Source organism: Drosophila sulfurigaster, chromosome 3 (assembly GCF_023558435.1).
Source record: "Drosophila sulfurigaster albostrigata strain 15112-1811.04 chromosome 3, ASM2355843v2, whole genome shotgun sequence".
Lineage (NCBI taxonomy): Eukaryota > Metazoa > Arthropoda > Insecta > Diptera > Drosophilidae > Drosophila > Drosophila sulfurigaster.
In genome coordinates, this window is record NC_084883.1 from 18,364,425 (window position 1) to 18,390,145 (window position 25,721).

At 44.7% G+C, this 25,721-nt stretch overlaps 9 protein-coding genes across 17 annotated transcripts; 5 read left to right on the plus strand and 4 right to left on the minus strand.

Annotated features, from left to right (window-relative positions):
• Window positions 1-105: 105 nt before the first annotated feature.
• On the minus strand, window positions 106-6,026 carry LOC133845507 (UDP-glucose:glycoprotein glucosyltransferase). Its single transcript, XM_062279978.1, is given in 3 exon segments — window positions 106-1,272; window positions 1,274-5,520; window positions 5,600-6,026. Coding segments are annotated over 3 exon segments (4,635 nt in total). The 5' UTR covers window positions 5,838-6,026; the 3' UTR covers window positions 106-1,122.
• A 273-nt stretch (window positions 6,027-6,299) lies between these two features.
• On the plus strand, window positions 6,300-8,008 carry LOC133845509 (cell cycle checkpoint control protein RAD9A). Its single transcript, XM_062279982.1, has 4 exons — window positions 6,300-6,459; window positions 6,513-6,739; window positions 6,799-6,950; window positions 7,011-8,008. The coding sequence occupies exons 1-4, from the start codon at window positions 6,426-6,428 to the stop codon at window positions 7,945-7,947; spliced, it is 1,350 nt and encodes a 449-aa protein (XP_062135966.1). The 5' UTR covers window positions 6,300-6,425; the 3' UTR covers window positions 7,948-8,008.
• LOC133845510 (biogenesis of lysosome-related organelles complex 1 subunit 3) lies at window positions 7,944-8,635 on the minus strand. Its single transcript, XM_062279983.1, has 3 exons — window positions 8,497-8,635; window positions 8,313-8,439; window positions 7,944-8,252 (listed from the first exon to the last, which is right to left on the minus strand). The coding sequence occupies exons 1-3, from the start codon at window positions 8,554-8,556 to the stop codon at window positions 8,023-8,025; spliced, it is 417 nt and encodes a 138-aa protein (XP_062135967.1). The 5' UTR covers window positions 8,557-8,635; the 3' UTR covers window positions 7,944-8,022.
• Window positions 8,636-8,940: 305 nt separating this feature from the next.
• Window positions 8,941-9,625, minus strand: LOC133842600 (uncharacterized). Its single transcript, XM_062275769.1, has 3 exons — window positions 9,608-9,625; window positions 9,288-9,510; window positions 8,941-9,223 (listed from the first exon to the last, which is right to left on the minus strand). Exons 2-3 carry the CDS (start codon window positions 9,429-9,431, stop codon window positions 9,023-9,025), a joined length of 345 nt encoding a protein of 114 aa, XP_062131753.1. The 5' UTR covers window positions 9,432-9,510; window positions 9,608-9,625; the 3' UTR covers window positions 8,941-9,022.
• Window positions 9,626-9,786: 161 nt separating this feature from the next.
• Window positions 9,787-15,001, plus strand: LOC133842589 (tectonin beta-propeller repeat-containing protein). The gene is made up of 5 exons (XM_062275745.1): window positions 9,787-11,025; window positions 11,080-12,473; window positions 12,534-12,797; window positions 12,853-14,131; window positions 14,189-15,001. Exons 1-5 carry the CDS (start codon window positions 9,940-9,942, stop codon window positions 14,225-14,227), a joined length of 4,062 nt encoding a protein of 1,353 aa, XP_062131729.1. The 5' UTR covers window positions 9,787-9,939; the 3' UTR covers window positions 14,228-15,001.
• Window positions 14,926-16,067, plus strand: LOC133842599 (protein FRG1 homolog). Its single transcript, XM_062275768.1, is given in 6 exon segments — window positions 14,926-14,967; window positions 14,970-15,001; window positions 15,063-15,251; window positions 15,311-15,509; window positions 15,573-15,772; window positions 15,843-16,067. Coding segments are annotated over 6 exon segments (795 nt in total). The 5' UTR covers window positions 14,926-14,940; the 3' UTR covers window positions 15,991-16,067.
• An 87-nt stretch (window positions 16,068-16,154) lies between these two features.
• Window positions 16,155-19,518, plus strand: LOC133842591 (protein inturned). The gene has a single exon (XM_062275756.1). It carries the CDS (start codon window positions 16,649-16,651, stop codon window positions 19,250-19,252), a length of 2,604 nt encoding a protein of 867 aa, XP_062131740.1. The 5' UTR covers window positions 16,155-16,648; the 3' UTR covers window positions 19,253-19,518.
• Window positions 19,519-19,910: 392 nt separating this feature from the next.
• LOC133842598 (uncharacterized) lies at window positions 19,911-21,330 on the plus strand. The gene is made up of 3 exons (XM_062275766.1): window positions 19,911-20,419; window positions 20,472-20,882; window positions 20,942-21,330. The coding sequence occupies exons 1-3, from the start codon at window positions 20,203-20,205 to the stop codon at window positions 21,274-21,276; spliced, it is 963 nt and encodes a 320-aa protein (XP_062131750.1). The 5' UTR covers window positions 19,911-20,202; the 3' UTR covers window positions 21,277-21,330.
• LOC133842590 (insulin-degrading enzyme) lies at window positions 21,283-25,603 on the minus strand. 9 transcript variants are annotated; one of them, XM_062275748.1, is made up of 14 exons: window positions 25,450-25,603; window positions 25,206-25,302; window positions 24,998-25,120; window positions 24,795-24,929; window positions 24,233-24,732; window positions 23,966-24,168; window positions 23,819-23,904; window positions 23,302-23,761; window positions 22,891-23,241; window positions 22,599-22,830; window positions 22,336-22,542; window positions 21,981-22,273; window positions 21,713-21,922; window positions 21,283-21,652 (listed from the first exon to the last, which is right to left on the minus strand). In XM_062275748.1, the coding sequence occupies exons 2-14, from the start codon at window positions 25,283-25,285 to the stop codon at window positions 21,407-21,409; spliced, it is 3,126 nt and encodes a 1,041-aa protein (XP_062131732.1). In that variant the 5' UTR covers window positions 25,286-25,302; window positions 25,450-25,603; the 3' UTR covers window positions 21,283-21,406. The 9 variants fall into 9 exon arrangements, with proteins under 9 accessions (XP_062131732.1, XP_062131731.1, XP_062131730.1 ...); XM_062275747.1 differs by having other exon boundaries at window positions 25,206-25,325; window positions 25,450-25,599; XM_062275746.1 differs by having other exon boundaries at window positions 25,206-25,325; window positions 25,426-25,596.
• Window positions 25,604-25,721: the final 118 nt, after the last annotated feature.

The window sequence follows — 25,721 nt, forward strand, 5'->3', positions numbered from 1 at the left end:
AACAAATGAAAAAAAAAATCAACAAAAAAAAACCAAAGCTTTAATTACCTAACACTCGTATACTACACTCACTCAGCGTTAGTTTAAACATTTTTAAAAACAAAAAGTTAGATACTTGTACTATGCTAAATTAAATAATGGGAAGATCAAATACAAAATACTACGTTAGGTAACTTAACATACACGCTTTAAAACGTAAACATATTTACAATGAATTCCCTAAACTAAAAATGGAAACCAAATTGCCAGAGTAAAACATACTACTTGGACTTCATTGTCTGCCTTAAAATTAATAGAAACATAAAAACAAAATCCCGAGTCGGCCACTCAATTCAAAATTACGCTCTAAACCTTATAATAATAATAAACCCAAACGTATAATAATATTACAACAAAAAATACTATTTTCTTTACGTAGATAAAAAAAGTACGTGAATTTATGCAATGAATTCATATTATAATTTTAAAATAAAATAAAACAAACAAAAAATGTTAAGCCTTTTATTCAAATTCAAAATGGAGTTGCCAGACTGCGAAAAATTGAGCAATATATGCGGGTGCATGCAAATTTTTTCCATTTCGTTATTGTTGCTGACAATATATTGCTGATTAAGAATTTCTATTCTCTGTATTTCAGATTTATATTTTTAGTCTAATGTCAGTATTAACATCCTTTTATAGGTATTAAATGTTGAAAGAAAACAAAGGGATATTGGCTGTTGATATTCACATAGATATTTTCATACGAAAAATATGCGCATTTTAGAAACTGTTCCACATAACCTCTTTGGGGAAGAGAAACCTCTTTGGCACCACCTATTGTCGAGCGCCCCACCACTCCGCTGTTTGCATATGACAATGCATTACTTAAGACAGTCGATAAAACATTTGAATTGGGTTGCATTCAGTGCTTTGCATTTATTGTATTAATTTCAGCTTAGTTCAAATCTTGGCGAGAGGCTCTTGGAATGCAAAATTAATTCAGACTTGGGAGCTCCGCGGCCCTTTTAATTAGTTACTAATTAAAATGTCTAATTTTATTTTCGTTTGGTTGCATGATTCTTTTTCGCTTGCTAAGTATAAAGGACATTAGACTTAATATTTACTAATGAAGTGACACAATCACAGCTCGCCATGCACATGCTCCGGCTCTGGCGGTTCCGTGGTGACGACCACCTGCTCATTGGGGCTGCCGCTGTGATTCTCATGATCCTCGATGCGGGCGAGCAACGCCTTGAGCTCGGCATCGTAATCCTTCCATTCGGGCACAATTCCGCTGCGCCGCTGTCAATTTGGCCTCCTTGGTCTGTGGATTGTTGCACAAATCGATAACCTTAGCGCTCTTGAACGAGCTGTCGCTACACCAGGTCTGACACCACAGCCACTCATCCGGCAGCGACTTGATGGCCACCTGATGTATCATATTGTTGGGCAGATCCTGATCTAAATTCGATAAACTATTCGGATCCTGACTGAGTGCCTGGTACTGACCACGTAATCGATCGCCGGCGGCAATCTTGCGGAATCGCTTCAAGTCCACCACATACAAGGCAGAGATGTGATAGCGTCTGCCCATCAGATGACTGCGCCAGTAGCCCTGCTTCCAGAAGCGGAATCCTTCCATCTCCTTGCGTGAATCACAGAATGGCGTGTACGCATATGGAGCACCGCCCAAATCCAAGTCGTACAGCTCCTTAATGTCAGTGCGCACAATGGCATCGGCATCCACAAAGATAATCTTGCGCACATTGAGCGGGAAGAGCACGTCCAAGAAGAGAATCTTATAGCCCCAGATGGTACGCTGCTTCTCTGTCTGCTGGTGCAGCCAACGTGGCCACTTGTATTGCACCAACTCGTACTGGAAGTTGTACTCCTTGGCCATGTGCGGCAAGAAGTCGGTGAACTGCGGCGACAAATAGTTCTTGAGGAACCAGAATTTCACCGGCGACTTGGTGTGCTTCAGCAGCGACACCATCATAATACGCAGCAGACGCTCGTACAGATGTCCAGAAGCCACCGAGAAAATGTTAATGGTCTCCACATCCTCATCGGTGCCAGTGGCTCCACTGCTGCCGCCAAAGCTATTCGCAATGCTGTTCCAAATGCCCGTCTGTGCTGGTGCTGTATCATCGGACAACAGCTCAGCGTGTTGCATGCCCGGACGCTTGGACACGCGCAACTTGGTCACATGCGAACGCAGCGATGTAATGAGCACCTGGACGGCTCCCGTCTGCTGTTGATGCAATGTATTGGGTCCCTCGGCATGGCTGATGGCATAGATGTCTGTGGATTTACCCTCGCGCAGACGCAAAGTCCATGCACCCGGATTAGCCTTGAGCTGGAAGTAGCCCAGATTCGCCATCACAATGGTGTCCACCAGCGTGGGCTGCGCCTTAGTGCCGAGCACCAACTGCAATCCTCTGGGTGGTGCACCGCTGGCCGCATCGAAACAATGTCCCTCGAGCAACAGATACTCCAAGCCAAATTCGCTGTGCACAGGTCCGCCGATGTCACGCAGCTTAATGTTATCCAGATCGTAGACAGCATGCACCGCCTCCACAAGCCAATTCTCCGGCACTTGCAGCTGTTGTGTGAGCAGTGGATTGGCAGGCAAGCCGCTGAACTTGGCCTGCGGTCCCTCGGCACGTGCTCCATTCGTCTCGAACTGCACTTCTGGCTCCACGACATAGCGATAGAAGTTCTTCACTGGCATGTCGCTGTGTTGTGCCACCGGCGTCAAGAACAATTGCAACTGGCAGTTGAGAGTTTGACGCAGCAAGATCAAAATGGGTGTCAGCTTCTGTGCTGCTCTCGACGCGGGATCAAGCACAGCAGCAATGTCAAAGTGCGGCAGCTGCTGCTCCTTGGCGGGCAAATTCACCACAGAGTGTTCACGACGCAGATCCGTGGGCAGCTTAAAGCGTGTCTTTGTCTGACGGGGCAATAGACTAGCATAAAGCTTAAGCAAAGTATCGCTGTTGAAATTCTCGTGCACTTCATTCGACGATTGCTTCAGCACCTCGCGCACCTTATCGCCATACTGCAGATCGCTGTAACGCGCCAACAGCGCAAAGTCCGCGCTATCGAAGCTCTCTGAAGGACCAAGTGGACCATAGAGTCGTCCATTACCAATAACCAGACGCTGGGACTTGGCCAAACCCAATACGCGCTGCGAATAGACGCGCAGCATTTTCAAATGCAATTCAGTGCTGCCCAAGATGTCCTCCAGCTGCTTGGGAATGTCCTCAATGCGTTTCGCCTGCTGTCGCAGCCACTTGAGCACCTGATCCGTTGCCTTCGCCGGCTCCAGCGTCTGCATAGCCGCCCAAGCCAAACGATTCAAACTGCGCTTATTACTTGATCCCTCCGTGTTTGGTATAAAGGCCAATCGCACGCTTTGGCTGCTCTGCACATAGTCTAAGGCATGTGTCAACAGTTCGCGTCCCTCGGTCGTGTCCAGATCGGCAAACACCCAGATGGTCAAGAACTGCAGATTGGCGCTGCCAATGCGTTCGTTGCTCTTCTTGCCACCAAAGTATTTCAGATTCGCCATCAACGTGGCTGTCATATCCCTGTTAGAGAGCTTATTCAAAGCAGCTGCATTGCCCAGCTGCTTGGAGGCGACTCCGTTAATGTCTAAATACTTGGCATCCTCTTGGCTGAGAATGCGCTGATTGAGACGCGGCATCACATGTGGTTGATTCATCAGGTAATTGATCATCTCATCGTTGTCGGTTAGTTCGCCACGATACACCGCCTTCTGCAGCGTTGTGGTCTGGCTCATAATCTCGGTGAAGATAGCCTCTTCGAAATCACTGTCGGCACTGATAATGTTGCTGGGCATGGGAGCACCATTGAGCAGCGCCTGCGGCTGGCGCACGGCACCGAAGCCCAAGCGTTGCACAAACTCGGCTGCCAACTGCCTGCCATAATCGTAATCGGAATCCTCGCCGAGTATGTCCTTGGCCTTGCTGCTGCTCAGCGAGCTAAACTCCTTGGTCAGCTGTTTGACAATGTGCGCCTTGTTGACGGGCGACGTTTCACCGACAGCGGCATAAATGTCGGTCAGGAAACTGAGTGCAGCACGTGCATCCTTCTGCTGGCTCACATAGTTGAATGCACATGCAATGGCCACATAATCCTCAACAGTTTCATCGTCGGAGGCTCTGGCGTCAAAGACCAAACCCAATCGTATAGGCGCCTGGTGTATGACAAAGGATTCGGCCAGCTTAATGACGCTGCGTGCTTCAGGTTGCAGTGGATCCACAACCAACACCAAGTTGAAAACATTCTTGCGAATGTTGCGCAACATGCCGGGGAAGGTGGGACGTAACAGATCCATGACGGATGGTGGCCAACGTTTGTACTGAGCATCTTGCTCAATATCGTTTATCCACTGTACCGATGTATCACGAATGTCAATAGCAAACTCTCGCTTGCTGGCGCTATTCAAATCCAAAGCGAGCAAGGCGCTGGCCAAATTGCCATGCACATTGTTGCCATGCAGACTCTCCAGCACACGCATCTCGGAGCGTAGCGTTTCCACCAGCGAATACAAGTCCATAGTGTCCGCATCGAAAAACAGTCCGTTGATAAACAGAGCACCATCTGGTGGCGCCACATTTAAGCTGCGACCCAACGAATCCGTGTTGTGCTTAATCTCCGCGCGCATCTCATCGCTCACCTTATGGGCGAGCAACGTCCGTGCCAGCATTGGGAAATTGTGTGCAGTGTATTGCAGAATCTGCAGCGCTTCATCGCCCTGTATTTCAGCGACAGCAGCAGCGGCCTGCAGTCCCAAGTCCTGGAATTCCCAGGCCTTCAACTGGGCAATCTCATCGTTGCCCTGCAGCAGTCGTTGTCGCAGTTGATCCAACGCGCTTTTCAGTGTGGGATGCTTGGCCTTCAGCACCTTGAAGTCAAATCCTTGAACATCAGTTTCATTGGCCAATTCGTCGGCCGCAGATCCACCGCCAGCGCCAGCCTCAGGCTTGGGTGCATCATCCTGGCTCTTGTACTCAGTGGACTTCAAATGCAACTCCACGCCATAACCCGACAATCGGACAGGGCGGTCACTGCGTTTGGCCAGCTGGTGGCGCAGAATGTAGCGCACTTTGCCTGCATTTGCAGCATTCTCCAGCAGCTTGTGATATGGTCGAAAAGCGGCACTGCCCAGATCAGCATAGAGCACCACTGTGCGCGTATTGTTCTCACTGCCCGGATAGATGTGATCGAAGCTATAGCTGCCCACGTCCGCATCCAGACTGCTCGCAGTCTGTGAAAGCTTCAGTTTCTGCTCCAACTGCGTATAGCTGCAGGCGAGTTCGGTGCCAACCTGAGCGAAGATGGCGTTATCACAGGCGCCTGCTGCACGCAGTTCGTCGGCTAGCTGGAAATGTGTTTGGATGCGTGGCGTCAGACTATGCATGGATACGACCAGCTTCAGTAGCGGCAGTTGGGGCACGCTCATGTGCGAGCGTACCACTTGCAACGCAGCATTATACTGTTGCGATTCCGTATCTAAAAGATATAGCATTTGAATTACAGCAATCTGGCCACTCTGTTGTTTACGCACTCTCCACCTACAACAAAAACATACCATAATCGTTGAACGCCGTGTCCAATGCTGACGCTGCTTTTACGTAGTCCCAGAACAGACCGGCCTGTTCATCGGCCAGATACTCGGCGATTTCCAAATATAATGGCGTTTGTGTCCATTTCGCGTTAATAAGCGTGGTAATTGGGAAGCTTTGACTGGACTCTGCAGCCACTTGCGGCAGGAGGACTGAGGCAGGTGCTGCGAAAGCGACCAGCAAAAAACTAACAAGACGTAACATTATTATGGCTGCTATGCGTTAAAGTATGCTTTCGTTTGTTACGTGCACATGTCGCATGCACAATACTGTTGTATTTTAAAATCAGCACAATACACTTTTCAATCGCGATCCACCTTTTTTTATTTGTTAATTCAATTTAATGCGAAAAACTGATGTGGCGTTTTACCGGCCGACAGCGTTGCCAGTTAACTGTAAGAATGCTGCCAGACGCATGTAAATGCTGTTTATAAACCCACAGAACTTTAACAGCTGTTGGGAAACAATATGACCGCAAATGGGGATTTTAAATTATGTTATTTTAAGTCAAACAAGCTTGGTTACTTCAAGTTGTGAACATTTCCAGAATGGTTTTAATACGGGTTGGTTTAGTTGTATTTCTGTATGACGGCTAGCGTTACCAGTTCCTTGCACGTAAAGTTAAGCGGAACCAGCAAAGTTCTTAGCCATGAACTAGAACAATTTCAAACAGCTCCTGGGATGAGCCTAACATGTTCTTCTTACCAAACAGCTGACTTGTGCGCTTTGTTTATAAACGAAAGCGCGCGGAAATCGTAAATAGACTAAAGTGTTTTTACTGATTTTCAATCGATGAAGTGCACCTTAGAAGGAAGCAATGCGCGCGGTAAGTTATACAAATGTCATATTATAGCTTTAATTAATTAATTCATTCTTTAGTCCTTGCAAAAGCAATACAATCGCTCTCCAAAGTGGGCAAGGAATTGTTCATTGAGGCCGATGGCCAAGGATTACAGATGCGCACCATTAATGCCACACAATCGGCTGTGGGCAGTATTCGTTTCAGTCGCGCCATGTTTGATACATTTCAGATGCCTCCTAGCGGCGATTGCTACTGTAAAATTGCCATGAAGTCGTGTCTAGGCGTCTTCCGCAATATGAAGCAGGTATGTAAGTTAAGGGAAATAATTGGAATAAACTTATGTTCATAAAGTAAATACTATAGGTGGAGCACTGTGAACTAAGCATTGTAAATAATAGCACAAAGTTTCAAGTTAAGCTGCGGTGCAAGTTAGAAACTACGAAGCAAGCACTGCTCTCTATTGTGGATGAACAGAACATCACTTCAGCTGTACCCACAGATCAAAGCGTCAATTGGTGAGCCTTAACTTCCTTTTGTGGATATTAATATACTAATAAATATTAACAATTCTGCAGCATACGTGGAGACTTCAAATTGTTTATGGAAATATCGAACAGTTTCATTGCCTCGGAGGAGGAATTGACCCTGGAGGCCAAACCTGACAGCTTGTCGGCCAAAAACTACATCGAAGGCGCTCGTGTAAATGATAAATTCATGCGATCACAGCTGAAACTGAAGCCCAGTGAATTTTCGCACTACCAAGTAGCCAAAGAATCCGTGATTACATTCTGCATCAAAGAATTTCGCGCTTTTCTGCTCTTTGCAGAAGCTCTAAACGCTGAAATGTCAATAGAGTTTGATGATGCAGGAAGTCCCTTTCTGCTTAAGATTAAGAAGCATGCCGAGATTGAATGTTTACTAATTCTGTCCACACTTTCACCCGATGACGTTAGCTTTTCTGAGGATTACTGTCAGCGCGAGATTCGCGAGACTGATCTGCCCAGTGTGGCTCAGAAGCGGAAAAGCAGCACACCGGGACCCACAGTGCAACAGAAACGTCGTCTTGCTGAAAACACCACTGTAATATCGGACGAGGATGCGTCAGTTTTTCAATTTCGTGAGCATCGCCCACCTCGTCCATCCGAAGCTCCATCCGTACAACCAGCAAGACTGCTGGCCGATGGCGATACTGTGGATGTGGTTGAAGAGGAGGCTGACGAAGAAGCCTTGCTGTTGGCTGTGTCAGAGGCAGCACAAGCTAGCCAGGCATATCCACCGAACAGCACTGAAGTCTACTTCTTTGAGACGGAGGAGGCGCCGCCCACAGTGTTGCCACCTGAAAACATCAATGACGCAGAGGAGGAAGACGAAAGCATACCACAGTCGCCGGAACGTGAACAAAGGCATAAGTTGCGCACGATTTTCTCACGTTGCTTTCAAAACACATACGTGCCACGCGAACCATCTCCCAATAGTCAAGTATATGCTCCCAATTCAGATACCGAGGATTAGCCTAGTTTTGTTCGTTTGTATTTATAACAAATTTCATAAACTGTCCATTTCATTGTTCTAATTGCGTTGAGTTGATTAATCTATTTGGATGACGGGCAGAAAGCTGCTCGTTAATGCTGCCGATGTGCGGGATTGCAATTGTGCTGTGTTCCTTTGAGCCTGTTGCAAGGCTGTATGTGCCGATTGCAAGGATACCTGCGATTTGATGAGCATTTGATCCGTGTTCAACAGCTGTTTGGATGCGTTCACCACAAAACTTCGTGTGAACGCTGTCAGCGATCTCCAAATATCAATATTGCTCTCAACTGCAGGTAATTATGAAGGCAATTAATAATTAAATTGTTATTTACTTGTTTGGCGCATACTTAGTTTACGTTGTAGTAGATTGTTTCGATAGATGGAAGCAGTTACACTCGCCCTGCTTGGCTTCTCATAGATGTCTTCATCTTCTTCCTCTTCAGTTGCCTCTCCAGAAACTTCAGCTGCGAATATCTGCAGGTACTAGTTATGTAGTGGAATTCAATGTTTTAAATTTCATAGCTCAATTGCCTCTTGTTTGTCTTGCTCCTCGTCCGATTCAGGAGCTTCACCGCGCACCACATCAGTCATAATTGAAGCGCTCTATTTATTATTCTAATTTGTTTATTTACATTTGACAGATCCAATAAGCAGATTTCTACTACGTCTCGATTTATCGACTAAATTCCGATTTATTATGGGAAGTCGATATGCAGTGCGGCGGTAGTTTAAAATGCCGATTGTTTTCGATAATCAAAGCATTAAAAAATATTTTTACATTCTTTGTATGCAACAGCAATATACGTACATATATATTTTAATTATTATTTATAAATATAATTTCACCATTAACACAAATAGATTTATGAACAATATTTGAAATCACATAATTACTTACTGTTTTACATTTGTAAAGTGATTCGTCGTTGGTTTTCCCAAAGAGTGAAAGTAACACATAGATGCAAGTAAGGAAAATATTGAAAAAAGAAACAATTTATTTTACAACAAATTTCTTTTAAATTACACCACAATTAACTAGTAATAGTAATTATTAAAATTATTCAAAGTATTTTTGCAGTGTTCCCAGCTCATACATGCGCTTAATATCTGTGCCTCCGCCAATGAACTTCCCATCTATAAAGACGCGGGGAACTGTGCGAGCGCCTGTCATTTCGCCCAAAACAGATTGAATCTCATTGCCATCCTTACGGTTATCCAGCTCAATAATCAAAGCGTTAACATTCAGCTTGCGGAACGGCTGTTAATTTTACAAATCCGATAAGATTAAAGCATTGATTTTACAACACTCACGATTCGCTTACCTCCTTGGCCATTGTGCAGTAAGGGCAATAAGTTTTGCTGAAAATTGTCACCTTGTTGTTGGCAATGGCATCGCGCACAAATTGAGCTTCAACGCTATCCATATTGACTGTAGGTTTCTTTAGCACACTCTCAACTAAACCCATAAAAGGAAACGGGAATTTCTTGGAGAAGGTTGATAACGCCTGAAAATCAGGCGTCGAATGAATGCGAGTGCAAAGTAAGCTGTGGGGAAAAGGTTAGTTTAATGACGCTCTATATGTAAACATTGCGTGGCTCTTAGCGTTGCCACCGTTACATCGATAAGCGATAGATCACTTACAATTTAGTGGTTACACTGAACATGTTAAATAAATGTATGCTTCTGTCGGGATTGGTACTATATTATATTATGTTAATGTTACATAAATAAATTTTATTTGCTGTTAAAATATATCGAGCAAGACAGTGCTTCTACTTACTAGAACTCTAATAAGATATTTAACCTGCAGAGTTGCCATCTCGCCAATCAGCTGTTATCAGTTGTTCGACAGTGTGGCAGTATTAAATCAACTTGAACGGAAAATCAATTATTTGGTAAATGCGTGCCACCCACAATGGAACACAAAGAAAGACTGTTGTAGCGAAAGAAGTTTAGTTAAAAAACACTCCGCCATGCCCAGCAGCTTACTGTTCGCCACCAGCAGCGAGGGCCGCGTTCACACGCTGTCCACAAGCTCAAGTGGATGGCGCGAATTCCCCTATCTTGGATTGGAATTCAAGAAAATCAGTGCTGTGCCCAACTATATGTGGGCCATTGGTGGCGATCGGCAGGTGTATGTGCATGTGCATGGACTCGATGTGCCCATACGTGTCAAAGAGGAATCCTATGAGAACGAACGTTGGCTGCCCATCGAGGGATTCTCGAAGACGCTGCTGCCCACCGATCGCTACCGTTACTCGAATGTTGATGGCAGCGTCGAACGGAGCGTGGACAAGATACGTTTGCCTTCTATGGCCTGGCAGTGGGATGGTGATTGGCATTTGGATCTTGAACTCGATGGCCAGCAATTAGCCGAAGATGGCTGGATGTATGCACTGGATTTCCCAGCTTCCTATTCAGCCAAAAAGTCATGGAACTCGTATGTGAGGCGTCGAAAATGGATACGCTTTCGACGCTATGCGGCGCTCAATAGCTGGTGTGCCGTCGCTCCATTGCACAAGGATCCTACACAGGAGCCCTTTATCGATGTAGCCATCGGAGGCACCCACGTACCCAATGCCCGAGTTGGCACTCTTTGCGTGTGGGCTATAACAGCACATGGTCGTGCCATGTTTCGCACTGGAGTCACACAGTTCGCTCCCGAAGGTCTGCGCTGGACTGCCATCAATACTCCCACTGGAAGCGAGCTCGCCCAAATTAGCGTAGGTCCCACTGGCCTGGTTTGGGCTGTGCTCTACAATGGTCGCGTTATTGTGCGCACGGGGATAACTCGCGACAACCTGTCGGGCGAGGCATGGCTAGATGTCAAATCACCAGTTGCTACAAGTTCGCAATCGGATACACCGCGTGGACTGCGCATTGTTCAGATCTCGGTGGGCACCGATGCCGTGTGGTGCATTACAAACGATAATCATGCTTGGTTTCGACGTGGCATCAAAGGCGATGTGGCAGGCATAAGTGAGGATGCCGCCATAGGCAGAGGGTGGGTGGAAATGGTAGGCAATCTATCAATGATCTCGGTGGCACCAAATGATCAGGTAATGCAGTATACATATTGTTGAGCTCCATTTAATCTTCGACTCTTTCAACAGGTGTTTGCTATTGGCGCAGCTGATCGCGCAATTTACTATCGATCTGGCGTCAGTGCAGCGGATCCCACCGGCAAGAAGTGGCTGAAGATACAGTGTTCAATGCAAATAAGTCGGTCCTCCAGTTCCTTGTCCATTGTGTCACGTAAGAGTGGAGGCAGCAGCTCCACGCCCGGCTCCAAACATCAAAGCTTCTCCAATCTATATTCGAAGGAAAAAGAGAAGGGCGTGGTGGAAACGTGTGCTGTCATAGAAACCGTCAGCAACCACAGCAATGCATCCCTCAGCAATGGTCTCAATAATCGCTTGAAGAATGAGCGTTGGAAGCTCAACGCTGACTCGCCGCCCACAATTGGCAGTCTCAATTTAAATGAGCGGCAGAAACATCGTGCCACCGCCTTGCGAGAGACCTCCTCGCATGCCTCCAGTGCACCAGCTGCAGACATTGCCGAGATCACCGGCAAGTTCGAGACACAGCTGAAGAATCCACGCGCCTGGTCGCCAGTGCGCAGCGTTGGCTCTGTTGTGGGCACGGAGGCGCATCCGGAAAGCGATTTGGCTGTATTTGAGTCGGAATCCACGCATGGATCTGATGCCTTCCTAGGCGAAGATGACGACCACAATGGCTCACAGTTTTGGACCGAGTGTGCGGTAATGTGGAGCTGCATTGCAACGGGCGCCGTCACCGTTGATGTCAACAACATACCCAATTGGTTCAACGACCACTTGGCGAACGACGGCAAAGCCGAGGCGAATCCCATGTGGCGCAACGATATACTCGACAAGCTCAAGCAACGCCAACTCAGTCTGGCCAAGTTGCAGCAGGTAACGCACTTCGAGAAGGCCGTGGAGCTCACCTCGTGGGTGAAATCAGCCGATGCTCGCTATCAGCATCCAGCTGGTGACTACGAGGACTGCATCATTGAGCTGGAGTGGGTAAGTGGCACGGGTACGGGAAGCGACAGCACCACCGACAGCGATTCCGGTACCTTCACGGTGCTCAGCCCTGATGGAGCTGCCACCAAGATACAGTTTACGCTCTCGGACATTACGTGTGTGCAGTGCTGCAGTGAACCGGGCGCGCCACGTCTGGCCATACACGCAGTGCATCTGCCTATCAATTGCAGTCCTGTCAAGCTGCAGTTTGCTGGCGATGCTGAAATGGAGGATTGGTTATCGCACTTGTCGTCAGTGTGCAGCCAAATCAATATGCTGATGGGCAAGCCGGCGAGCAATGCCATCTGGCTGACCAGCGATCTGGGTGATGTATTTGTCTTTGATGCGGCCAACATGAAGGCGCAGCAGCTGGAGAAAACCGATAGCGGAAACTGTCACTACGTGGAACGCATGGATCTGTCCACCTGCGAGACGCCCTACTACAATACGCTTTACAATGGGTAGGTAATCTCAAAGCAATTGTCCAGCATAACTCTACTAATCCCAGAATTCTTTTCTAGCATGCCTTGTGGCAGCGAAGTGGAAATCACTGGCTGTGTGTACGATGATGCCGATCAAATACGCTTCGATTTGCAGTGCCATTCGAATATCAAGGCATTGCCTCATCGTGTGGAGAAGTATCGTGTGATTGCCATGCATTTGAATCCACGTTTCAATGAGCGCACAACAGTACTCAACTCCATGGTTGACTCGGAGTGGCTCGATGAAATACGGAACGATCGCATGGTATTTGCACCTGGCGCTAGTTTCACTGTTAAAATTAGGTGAGTCATCAAAGATTATTTTTAAATTTATCAGTACTTAAAAATCGTTTTACAGAGCTCTTCAGAATCAGTATCAGATAGTAGTCAACAATGCGCTCTACGCCGACTATAAATATCGCACTGATCCCGCCGCTGTCACTTGCCTCTATGTCAGTGGACGCGTTAAGCTCTTCAATGTCTTGTATCGTTCGCCCTCGCTGATTGTGTCGATGCAGCAGATGCACTGGCGACAAATGGGTGGCCATGTTAAGCGTGTTTACAACAGTGGCGTCGATGTTGTCTGGGCCATTGCTTGTGATAATACAGCTTGGGCGTACAATGGCGGCTGGGGCGGCATGTTTCTCAAAGGACTTGAGGGATCGGGCAAAATTAATACCATGATCGATACACATACTTATTATGTGTATGAGAATCAACGCTGGAATCCAATTAGTGGCTTCACTGCCAAGAGCTTGCCCACCGATAGACATATGTGGAGCGATGCCACTGGACGACAGAAACGCAGCAAGGAGCACACCAAGCTGCTGTCCACACACTGCGAATGGATCTCCGACTGGGCCATTGACTATAACATTCCTGGTGGTGCTGATAAGGAAGGTTGGCAATATGCAATCGACTTTCCGGCTAACTATCATGCCCACAAGAAGCTGACGGATTGTGTGCGACGACGACGTTGGATGAAAAAGTGCCGGCTTAGCAGCAGCGGGCCTTGGCAAGAACTCAGCCATTCAAAAATACTTGATGCTGCCTTACAGGTGTTGGATGACGATGTGGACAGCGCAATTAATGTAGAGGATATGCCTGTGGCTGCTTGGGCCATTGCCTCGAATGGCGATGTTTTGATTCGACATGGCGTTACCACATTGAACCCACGCGGAGATAGCTGGGAGCACATTGTTAGCGATCAGCCGCTGATTGGTATTAGCGTGTCGCCAACAGGACAAGTGTGGGCGGTTGCCAGGAATGGCATGATCTTCTATCGCTTTGGCGTCAATAAGCTCAATCCGTGTGGCGACGCTTGGCAACAGGTGGAGGCTCCACCGGGCGTTACCTTTAAGGCCATTAGTGTGGGTCGTGCTGGTATCTGGGCATTGGATAACCAGCAACGGTTGGCAGTGCGTAAGGAGATCACTCGCACATTCCCCGAAGGATCGCATTGGCAATTTCTTCCAAATGCTGCCAATGTTCCGCCACACACGGAAACGCACTGTGGTTTTAGATCCGTATCAGTTGGCAAAGAAGTCTGGGCTATATCCCTAAATGGCGTCGTTTGTCGGCGATGCGGCATAACCAAAGAGAATCCAGCTGGAGCTGGATGGAATCTCGGCATTGCAGTAAGTTGTACTACCTAGCCAATTGTGACCTTAATTAAAATTTGTGTTTAATTACAGGGCCAGTGGCAACATGTGTCTGTGGAGGGTTATATGTAACCATACTGCATTCCGCTTTCAGTATTTATATGTGTATATATTCCCAGTTACCCAATATGGGTACGAAATGGGTAATAACGTTGTGCATATTTATAGGAACAGTCATTGTCTTGGATGCACATAGGATGTTTAGTCAAAACATATTCTTAATTTGCGAATAATCTACAAAAATTATTCCTTTACGATACATTCTGTAATCAACTAAATTAATTTTATATTGATATTGTCAGCCTCATACTTCCTTATAATTTTAAATTATTTAATTATTAATAGAGCTAAGTCTAAGTTATGTGCATCCATTCGGCAGCCAAGTCTAATTTAAATTATTATATTTATTATTTATATTCAACTAGCGAACCTGACATGTATTTATACAGCTTTTGCATAATACATTGCTTAGATTTACAAACTTTGTATAACTATATATATACATATATATTTCATACGCTTTTTTGATTTCCCCAGTGGTGGCATATATTGTATGTTGAATGAATATTTAAAAATAAATCATATTTGGCGGGCGCCAGGCTAATTGGAAAATTTTTATAATTATCGATAACTTTCACTACTTATGATTACATTTATCGTATTCGTTTTGATTTGAAGGCAAGTTTAAATGTGGTATATTTTCATATTCATTTAACGGCCACACTGACTCTAGTATCAAAACAAACATCAATAGTAATTTGTTTAATATATAAATCTTCTGAATCATGGCCGATTATGATAATGTACGCATAAAAAAAAATTAGTTTTAAAGGGAGAGAAACCCAAGTAAGTGTATACTATGAAAGCGTATTGCTGAAGATAAACCCTAATTTGGTTTGTTTTATAGAAAAAGTAAGAAACGCAAGAAGGAAAAGGAACACAACGATGACGATGTACCCAAACGTAGCAAGACAGTTGTTGACGAAGATGCAATTCAGCATGGCGGTTGGTGGACAGCTACAGCCGCGACCAATATTGTCGGCGCGGTGGCCATAGAGTTTGGGGACCGCTGTTACTTAAAGGCGTTGGACAATGGGTATGTCAGCAACCAAAGCAACCAAATACTTGAATTTTCTAAGAAAATATAATTCGTAGATTATTTACGCTGGGCGCTCCACACAATCAAGGTGACGGTCCAGATCCAGAGGAGATATTTACAGCGTTTCCAATCAATGATCGCAAGGTCTCTTTTAAATCTGGCTATGGAAAGTATGTTAAAATTGAGAAAGATGGCATGGTGACTGGACGTTCTGAGGCCGTTGGTTCCATGGAGCAATGGGAACCAGTTTTTGAGGTAATTTCTGTTGAATAAATAATTTACATTATTATCTAATGAATGTGTATGTCTCTATCATAGGGTAAGAAAATGGCTTTGCTATCGGAGACGGGTCACTTCATGTCCATAGATCCAGAGGACGATGCTTGTGTAGCACTCCGCAAAAAAGTGGGAGACCAAGAAATCTGCCGAGTTCGTACTAATGCGGCTCGTGATGTTGTTGTGGACGAACAGCCCAAGGAAGAGAAAGGCGACTTGGGAGAAGTGGAGAGAAATTATGTGTATGAATTCTTTAAATCCAAAATTAATAGAATTATTCATTTGAATTTTATTTTCTGCTTGATGTTGTAGCAAAAAGTTTCAAAAGTTCCAAGACAAGAAGATGCGGATAAGCAAAAACAATATCAAGGAACTGGAGGAAGCAAAGGCTCAAGGACTTTTGCATGAAACACTTTTGGACAGGCGCAGCAAAATGAAAGCAGATCGCTATTGCAAGTAATGCGTGACAATGCGTTAACAATGTAATAAATGTAGTTTAAAAGAAAATATAAGAGCATCTAATTAATGCAACGCACTCGAAATTGTATCAAGATTTGGATAGAAATGTGAAAATTTTATAGAAATCTAAGAAAAATATGATACAATGGGAAAGGAAACAAATTTAAAGAGAATTTTTAAAGTTTAACAGGCTTAACTCCGATTAGAAAACCATAGGAAATTAAACTACTATTTAAAGCCAAGTTTTATTTAGAAAAATACATTCAAGTTCAAAATGGGATTGGAAATCAAAATAATAGCTGACATTAAAGCAGAGTTAATTTCATTCGAAATTCGAACAGTTAATATAGGAACCAACAATTGTCCCACACTTGATGTCGATCGGAATTCTAAACAATGATCGCAGAGTTTCTCGCTAGCTGTAAAGTGAAATGCTCAAGAGAACGGCGAAGAGCAGGTAGCATAAACTCAATGGAATTTACAGCGGCAGCGCGAGAGCGAAACGTAAACCGGTTTTCAAAGAGCACAAAAGGCCAAGTTAGAGAGATTGAGCCTAAGATTCAGTTGCAATTTGTTTGTGAGCCAAGGCAGAACGATACGCTAAACAAAAAAAAGAATAATTTTTTAATCGATTTAGATTGTTTATATTTATATTAGAGATGCGTAAGTCGCAGGGAGGAATGTCTTTGGCCTCGGACAGACACAGACTTGGTCTAGACGCCTCAGAGACTTACTCGACATCCAGTTCGTCGCTTAACAGCTCGTTCAGCGATGGCAGCGATTTGGTCAATTGGGAGGAGTACGTGGCCGAAGACGGCAGCCTATTCTATGCCGAATATGTGCCCAGTGTCAAGACAAATGCCACAGACAAACGGGGAGAGCTGCTGCGTCGTTCGCTGCGCCTGGGAAAAAAGACAACACGGCGGCAGCAGCAGAATAGAGGCCAACAGGGCAAGCAACAGCAACACAATGGCAACAATAATAGCGGGCCACAGCCCGAGCCAGCAGACAGCAGCAATTGTAACTCCAACAACGCGCTGTTCCGCTTTGCCGACATCAAGAATTCACACGACAATCCCAAGCAATTGGAGCTGGTTATAACGGCAACAGATCGCTTCCGCTTTGGCCGACGCTCCACCGCAGTGGAGTCCATTTTGGGCTTTCGTGTGCTACCCTTTCCGGATCAGCCCGAGTGCCTGATGGTCGACAGCTTTGTGCACGACATCAGCGCCATGCAGCATAGCATTAAGCGTGGCGATTGGTTCAAGTCCCTCAATGGCATCGAGTTGTATGCCAGCAATGTGGATGAGCTGCTGCAGCAGTTCCTCGAGCCCACACAGGTCTGTCTGGCCTTTCAGGGCACCAGCACAGGCAGTCCAGCCGATGCAACTGAGGAATCCCTGGGTATGCCACAGGTGCAGCAGGTGCGCAAGCTGCTGAACTTTGCCATGTTCGCCGAGCAGTTCGAGCAGCTGCTGCCCGTCTCCGCTGCTGTGCCGGACTCACTGACACCCTTCGGTATGCTGTTGCTGCCGCCGGAATGCTATCAACAGGATCAGCACAAGGACTCGCTCTACTATTATCCCGAGTCTGCAGTCACCAACTTTTTGTACAAGGCTAGAGGCAGTTTTCTTACTTTGTCCTCGGTGCTTAACGAGCTGCAGACGGAACCGCTGACGTCACGTCTGCTGGTGGAGCAGGTCTCCTACTATGTCAACTATCGTCGACTCAACGGTTTCTTGGTGTTGTTCGCCTACGCCGCCGAGTTGTACAGCGCCGCCGAAAGCAGCTTGAGATCGGATGAGCTCATTGGCTACATACGTTTCTCGCTGCCCGGACTTAATTTGGACAACTTTGCCACCGCCGACGACGGCTCGAGTGGCTTGCGGTTGTTCCTGCGTCACTTTTGTGGCATCCAGCGGTGTCGATTGTTGGCCCAGCCACGCGGTGAGCTGCAGTTCGAGCAGCTGCTGCAGGAGTCGCGCAATCTGCCGCTGCCCAAGGAGGCGCAACTGCGTATTTTTGATGCACTCAGCGAAATGGAGGCCATGGACTATCGCAACTGGAACGATGAGCCGTTGACCACGCATCGCGAGTTCTTTATATATGGCTGCGCCTTGTACTATGATCACTTTCTGCTAGCCAGTCTCCTGCCCGCCGAGGTGCGCTCCAATGTGGAGCTCTTTCTACGCTGTCGTGGTATATTTGACTTTATTGGCGCTGCTCCCGGTGTTCGTGTGCGTGAGCTGTATGTCTGGGAGGAGATTGTGCTGGCCAATGCCACGGGTCGTTATTTTCTCACTGTTTGTTCGCGCAGTCATCTCATCCTGACCGTCATCCTCAAAATGTATGTGGATGAGCCCGAAATGGAGGCTTATGGCTCGGTGCCGCCTTCGCTGTTCTACATCGAGGAGATCCAAGAGACTTTGGATCATCTCATTCAGTGCGGCATTGAATCTTTGGCTAAATTCTGGTCCGTTTCCAATAAACGTCCTGAGGTATTGGATCAGCTGAAGATCGAGCAAGCTGGCGAAGAGCAAGAAGCAAATGGTAAACTGGAATCGTTTCTTAAGCCCAAGCTAACCGTTGCCCACTCTACGTCAGGGAATGATGATGAGGCGCAGTTATGTTCTTCGCTGGGCGGCTCCTCTATACACAGCCTCACGCCCAGTGAGGATGACATCTCCCGTCGACGTTTGACGCCCGCCGATGATTCCGATAGCGGTTCCGATTGGGAAAACTTTGCGGAGCAGCATCCACTGCACTATGGACTCAATTTAAATGCGGAGACCCAAAGCCAGATAACCACGTCGCTGTGGAAGGAGATCAACAATGTGCTGCCCGTCAAAATATCCGCCGGCTGGAAGAATTCCGTGTGGCACTATGTCTACGTGGACATGGCTAATGGGGTGGTGCTCTGCCCCTTTACCGCCACTCCCGATAACTTTCCATATCTGTCCGAGATGCGCAGGGCTTGTCACACGATTCACTTGGTGTTGGAACGCTCGAAGCTACATCGCAGGCAACTGACTGAATCCACAGGTGCAAGAAGCACCACTGGGCACGATATAACCATGATCAAAGAACATGGCATCACCTTAGAGGTGGCAAATGCGGGCAAGGATCAGGCTGGCGTTCGCTTTGTGGTGGTCGGAAGACTCTTTCAGTCACCCGCTAAGGAAGTATACGTTTGTCATCGTCCCGAGGTGCCTCAGAATATGGTGGAATTGGCATTCCGGTTGTCCTTCTTCTCGATGGGCTAACTGCTGCAATAATTAATGGATTAATTTGTTAAATAAACTTTTAAAAATAATTCTTTCTTGGGGTGCAATGTATTAATGATTTTCTGACAAATAGAAAAAATGTATATTTCTTGCCGATTCAGACTTTTATCCGTGTTTTAAGGAATACTTTAATTCAAATATTTAAATTTAGTGAGAATAGTTTAATAAGTTCTGAAATGAGTAGGACCTGTAACGAATTATTTATGTATTATTCAAATAAAATAATATTAATTAATTGAAGACAAATTATAATTTTAATTGAGAGTTAAAAGCTTACTTTTATTTTTGATACATATTTTAACAAATTGGTCACTAAATTTGAATTTAATAATAATTAAATACAAATTTTATGACCAATTTTTTAAAATTCCTATATACCTATTATTTCGATTATCGGAAAAGGACGTTATATAAAAAAAAAATGTTCTTTGAACTTTCCTTTGAAAAGTTGAAGATTTGTATGGATGTTTCTTACTAATATTTCCTTCCTAACGATATATTGTGCATAAAGGCTAAAAGCTTTACAAGAAACAATATTCTATTTCCTTCACCGAAATGTCTACCGGGTATTATCAAGACGAATGCAGCTCTTGAACTTGCTGTCATATTTCCTTTGCAGATCAGCTGGATATATGAGTGTATTCAGCGCGCTCTCCGCCATATCTTTCATTCATATTTTCAAAAATGAGCGGCGAAAACATTGGCACTAAATTTAGAAGATCGGACGCGACACGCGCCCCTGTCGCATATTTATAAACATTTTCATTTCATAAATACACGAATGTCTGTGTATTCGTATTTATGTTCGTACTCCCACAATGTCAGCTACGTTTTATGCTCTCATTTGGGCCCAAACATCCATCCATCTGTCAGTTGTCATTGTGGCCTCGCAAACAACGGAACAGAGTCATTAAAATTGCTAACTGGAGATGCCCAAGTGGTTATTGTGCATGGTATGTTGTCTGCTACTCATAGCCTCATCTCTGGCCATCGATGAGCTAGAACCAAATGTAGATGGAACTGAAGAAACCACCGACAAGCTGCCCAGCGTGGTGCAGAGAGCTGTGTGCACCGTCAACGCCGGCGAGGTCAAGGCATCTGCTGAAGCGGTTACCACAAAGACTCTGAAAGGAGTCTGCGGATCAGGTATGCTGTGAGCACTTCCAAACAAAACATCCACTAAATAGTGCCGCTTTAGATGAAATGAATCTCGCATTTCGCAATCTGGAGGAGAAGTTGTACGGTGAATTGCGGGAAATCAAGGAATTACTGAAGAAACTAGCGGATGTCCAAGAGGAACAGGATGGCAACGCCATTCCAATTGTGCCTGCACCCAGCATCGTTAAGCCTCTAACTCTGAAGCGCTTTAAGTTTGAGCAGATCACTGTGAAGCCCAACCAAGAGATTGCATCTAAAAAACTTCAACCACTGCTGAAGCAACTAGAGAGTGCGCCAGAGCGGGAGGAAGAAGTGGATAAATTCAATAATACTATGCTGGCTGATGAGGACTTTAAATTGTTTACGTATTACTGGAAGCTGGAGAACATTACGGAGCACTTTGCGAATGTATCGACGGAGTCAATGAAGAGTCCCATCTTCAGCATTCGAGGCAAGTTTTAATTGTAAGCAGTAGCCAAAAACAATCCTCCTAAATATCTGCCTACACAGGTCGCACAGTTCAGCTGCAGTGCACGTTCCAGCATTTACATCGTGATATGATAAATTTGCAGTTAACACAGGCATATCCATCCAAATCGAAGGAGAACAATATTATATTGGATATGGGCGGGCATTTGAAGCATTTGAAGTGGGCTGAGCATGAGACATTGAAGCATAAAATTTCGTTGCTCGATCAGAGTCAGACCCATCGGCGTACTCAGGATCTTAGCTCGCAGGAACTGACCAAGCTCGACATGGGATTCTCCATACCGAATAGCGCGCTCTTGGGCAGCAATTATGTGCGTCACAACTCACTGCTAATACAAGTTATTTTATATTTGTGATTGGGATTCTATATAATCAAAACTGTTATTTAAAATTAATGAAAGCAACCAAAACACCATTTAAAATACAAAATAAGTGGTAGGGGGATACAAGGGGGGTCAGTTAAAATTACAATTGAGATGCAGGCGTTCAAAGTTTGCTGCGTGCTCCCTTCGCCTTAATGTCCAAGAAAGGCATTGCGATGGGATACAATTCTTTGCAAGACTTAAAGGCAACAATATCGTTGATTGTCTTATGACGATCCATGTTCGTCACCTCGCTGACATTATCCTTCGAGTCCGCTGCGCTTGCAGTGGCAGTATTAGCATCCTTAAGTGTGGAAACAATGTGCACCGACAGAACTCTTCGCTCATCACCATCCTTTGCTATAAATCTCTGCAATAATAATAAATCAGTAACCAATAAAGACAAGATGAATGAAGATTTTTAAAATACCTTGAAGTAATCAACAAAATCAGATTTTGTTATTTTACGCAGAATTGCGACTTCGGCCTCTTCGCGCTCAAAATGATACGTTTGCAATGCAATTTCGCCATAGAATTGACTAAACTGCTGGAATATATTCTTCGGTTTCTCCAGTTTTTTAACGATCAAAGCCTCTTTATGGCGCTCGAATTCATCCTGCGGCATGTCCTCAATAACTTGCTAATAAAAAAAACCAAATTAGATCGATTTTTTATTTGTTATTGAACAGTGTCCTTACCAAATACGTCTCGAGGAAGTTCTCGATTCGATCTTCAACAAATGAAGGATGCTTTGCGGATTGTACAATGATGCGTATGCCATTGGATCCATTCACTTTGCGCACGCCACTGAAGACAATGTAGCCCAGTTGTTCCTTTGTGCGTAAGCAATCGTAGCAAGGTTCCGAAAGCACCTGCGACACCAAATTGACCATAATATTTGTGTGATCCGTTTGTGCCCCGCACTGCATATACAGCTGTGTGCAGGAGCTCATGTGATACTCGTTTTCCTTTTCGAACAGATAGCTATCGCCTGGTCAATAAAAAAATAATATTAATAAATCAATCAATCAACATTCTGTCAAATTGTATTACCAGGCAATAATTTGTACTCTCGTTTCTTGAGCATTTGTCGGGCTAAAATGGGCAATTTTGTGGCATTGGTTTCCTCGAGACGTTTGTTTACGCGTCCAGCGATATCGGTTGCCTGCTGCTTGGTCACATTGCCAAAGATAAAGCATTCAGTGTGCAGACGCTGGAAAAACTCCTTAGCAAAGTTCAGCACGCGATCGTAGGTCACAACTGTAATTTGCAAATTAATAAATGCAATTAGGTAAAATCAATTAAGAATAACTTACGCTCCATAGCGTCGAGTAGCTCTACATTTGCCCAGGCATTCTCCGTGAGGAGCAGGGCCAGATAATAGATGGAATGTTGATACGGCTGCTCAGCGTTAAAGTTCTTTAGCGACCTAATATGTTCCTCCTTGAGTATGTCAAAGCGTTTCTCATCAATATTGAAGTTAAACAAATGATCCAGCAGTTTTTCAAGCAATACAACTTGCTTGTCATTAAAGCCACGAATGGTAAACTGCAAACCGAGAAGATTGGTATTTCAAATCTAATTGGATTCAGTTAGCTAATTACTTACATCAATGCCGCATGGTTTGGTAATCACGCTGAGCTTTAAATTCGCCAGCTCTGCATCATACAAGTATTCATTAAGTTGATCCTTGATTAGCATAACCATCATGTGGTTTAAATTGCAATTCAGCGGATCCAAGTAGGCAATCGGATTGGACATGTCGAAAGTCATGCAGGCTTTTGGCTTGTTAAACTGGTTGTCCTGCTTGTGCCACACCCGCAAAATGGGTGTGTCCATAATAATCTCGGGATGCTTAGGCGCATCACTGGGAACTTCAGCGATGTCAAAGTTGCTTGGTATAAAACTGTTTGGCAGTGATAATTGTAGGTTTTCGTTGACTTCACAGTTTCCCCAGCACTGAAAGAAACGACCAAACATTTTTTTCTGAACCGTAACTATTTGAAATCAATGCTTTACCTTCAATGTAGCCTCTGGTATACGCTCCAGCCCGTACTTCGTCTTGTAATAGGGCTCAACCTGATCAACGGACTGTTCATAACTCTGACTAACTAGAGAGATTCTACTTTTTTCGGGCACCAATTCTTCGAGCAGCTTACAAATTAATTCGGGACGCCATTCATTACTTAAATAGGGAGCGCTTAAAACTTCCTCTAATGGAAATATTTGCATGGACGACACGGTGTGCGTGACTAAGTTCTCGGGTTGCTCTTTCTCTTTGAAACAAAAGCGCATTTCGTTCAATTTCACGCACTCATCAAAAATCCATTTTTTTGGTCCCTCTTGACGTAACATTCTCAAGTATTGGAATATTATGTTCACAATATCGTCAACATGCTCCAAACCTTCCTGTGTCAGATCCACTACGATGTCAAAGAAACCAAAACCATTCTGTGTGTTCTGATGTCCGGCCATAAGACTGCAAAGAGATAAAAGCATTAATTCAGAGCATTTAATACTCTTCCATTTAACTTACTCATTGCACCAACCGAGTCTGCGCAATTCCGACAAAATGCTGCCTTTGCCTTCATGTCCAATCAGATGAGTTAAATAGTTGTCCGGCTGCAATTACATTTACATATATATTAACCTATAGTTTAATTTGGAATTAATTAAATCTTACGCCAGATTTATAGAACTGCGTTAGATCGTCCGTAGTGAAGCTAATGGTAAGCGAGCGCACATCCTTTATAGGCACCACCTTCACCTTTTGACCATACTGATCATCTGCAAACGGTTCCCGCGGCCATTCCGGCACCTTTACATTTTTATTTTCAATTTCCGAGAACTTCTCAATGACCATATCCTCCAGTTTGTCCAGAGATTCTAAGAAATTAAAAGAGTAGTTATTAAATTATTGAAATTCTTAACGTTTTCTGTAGTCACAAACCTTTGCCAATGACAGCCAGGCACATGATGTTCGCCGAATACCATTGTTTGTGAAACTTGAGCAGCTCATCGCGCACATCGATGCCCTTTGTCTTGGGGATTTCGGAGAGCGTCGCCTTGTTTCCGCTGCCAAACTTGTTGTACGCATGTCCCGGTTTCGCTAAGTGTCGCTGAACTTGCTTGATACGCCACAGATCACTCGATAGATTCTTCTCATGCTCCGAATTTACTGCATTTATCTCACGCTCCGTTGCACTGGACGTAAACAGTGGTGCAATAAAGAACTGCGCAAAACGATCTAAGGCACCGTCTAGTTTATCGGGAGCCACGTGGAAATGATACTTGGTCATGAGCGGATATGTTGCCGCATTGCTGCTACCACCGCTCTGCGATAAGTAGGTTGTATAACCATTTTCATGCGGATACTTCTCGGTGCCCAGGAAGAGCATGTGCTCACAGAAATGCGCCAATCCGGGCAAATCCTCGGGGTCTGACATGTGACTGCAACAGAAAATCGCCTTTTATAGTAGGATAATATGGAATAGAAGAGCTAAATTACATACCCAACCTGCACGGATAGTGCAGCAGCGGACACGTCAGTTGTCGGATCGGAAATGAGCAATACCTTGAGGCCATTTTCCAATTTAAGTCCACGATAATCGCGCGTGTCCTGTTGCGATTTCTCGATGTTGTTTATGCTGCAATTGTTTCGATATGATTCATTAGATTTTTACATATTAATTAGCATGATTTGCAAAAAATTCACCGAATAATTGGTTTGATTTCGTCAGGTTTCACTTGCACCGTCATTTTAGGCTTGGGAGTCGCAGATGCTGATGATACAAATCGATATCCAAATAATGTGTGGCTCCTGCAAGATATGCCGCTGCTGCGTATTGCAAAATGACGACAAACAATAACAAAATACGTTTTATTATGTTATTAATATTGGTTTATTTATTCAATTCGCGTACGCTCGATTCAGATCAGCTGTTACCGCAAAAATCGATTTGCGGCTGGTGGAAAGAGTTAGATACGTTCGCCTGACAAACATAGGACCGATCGATGTAGCTATTGTTGGGGAAAGTGTATAGCTGGCATTATGGAAGCGAATAGAAATATAAAGAAATAAACGATAAGAATACAAATCAAACTTAAACAATTTGCGAAGCCAACGTTTGTTTGAATTTTTACCAAAATATGTACTTATGATTGCACCTTGTTTCGCAACAACACCAACAATTCAAAACATCTGTGATTTAGAGTTGCCACCTTGTAATAAATTTTGAGAATGATACTTGCTATTTTTGTTCGCAATGCAATCATTGATATTTTAAATCAAAAATTTAAACCAGTATATAAGAAATATTTGTAAAATTAGCCATAAAGTCAAGACAGATGTGATGTATATGAACAAAATATTTATTAATTAAAGTAAATAAGCTGGATTATATATGGGAATGGTAACCTTAATTACCGCCAACGACTTT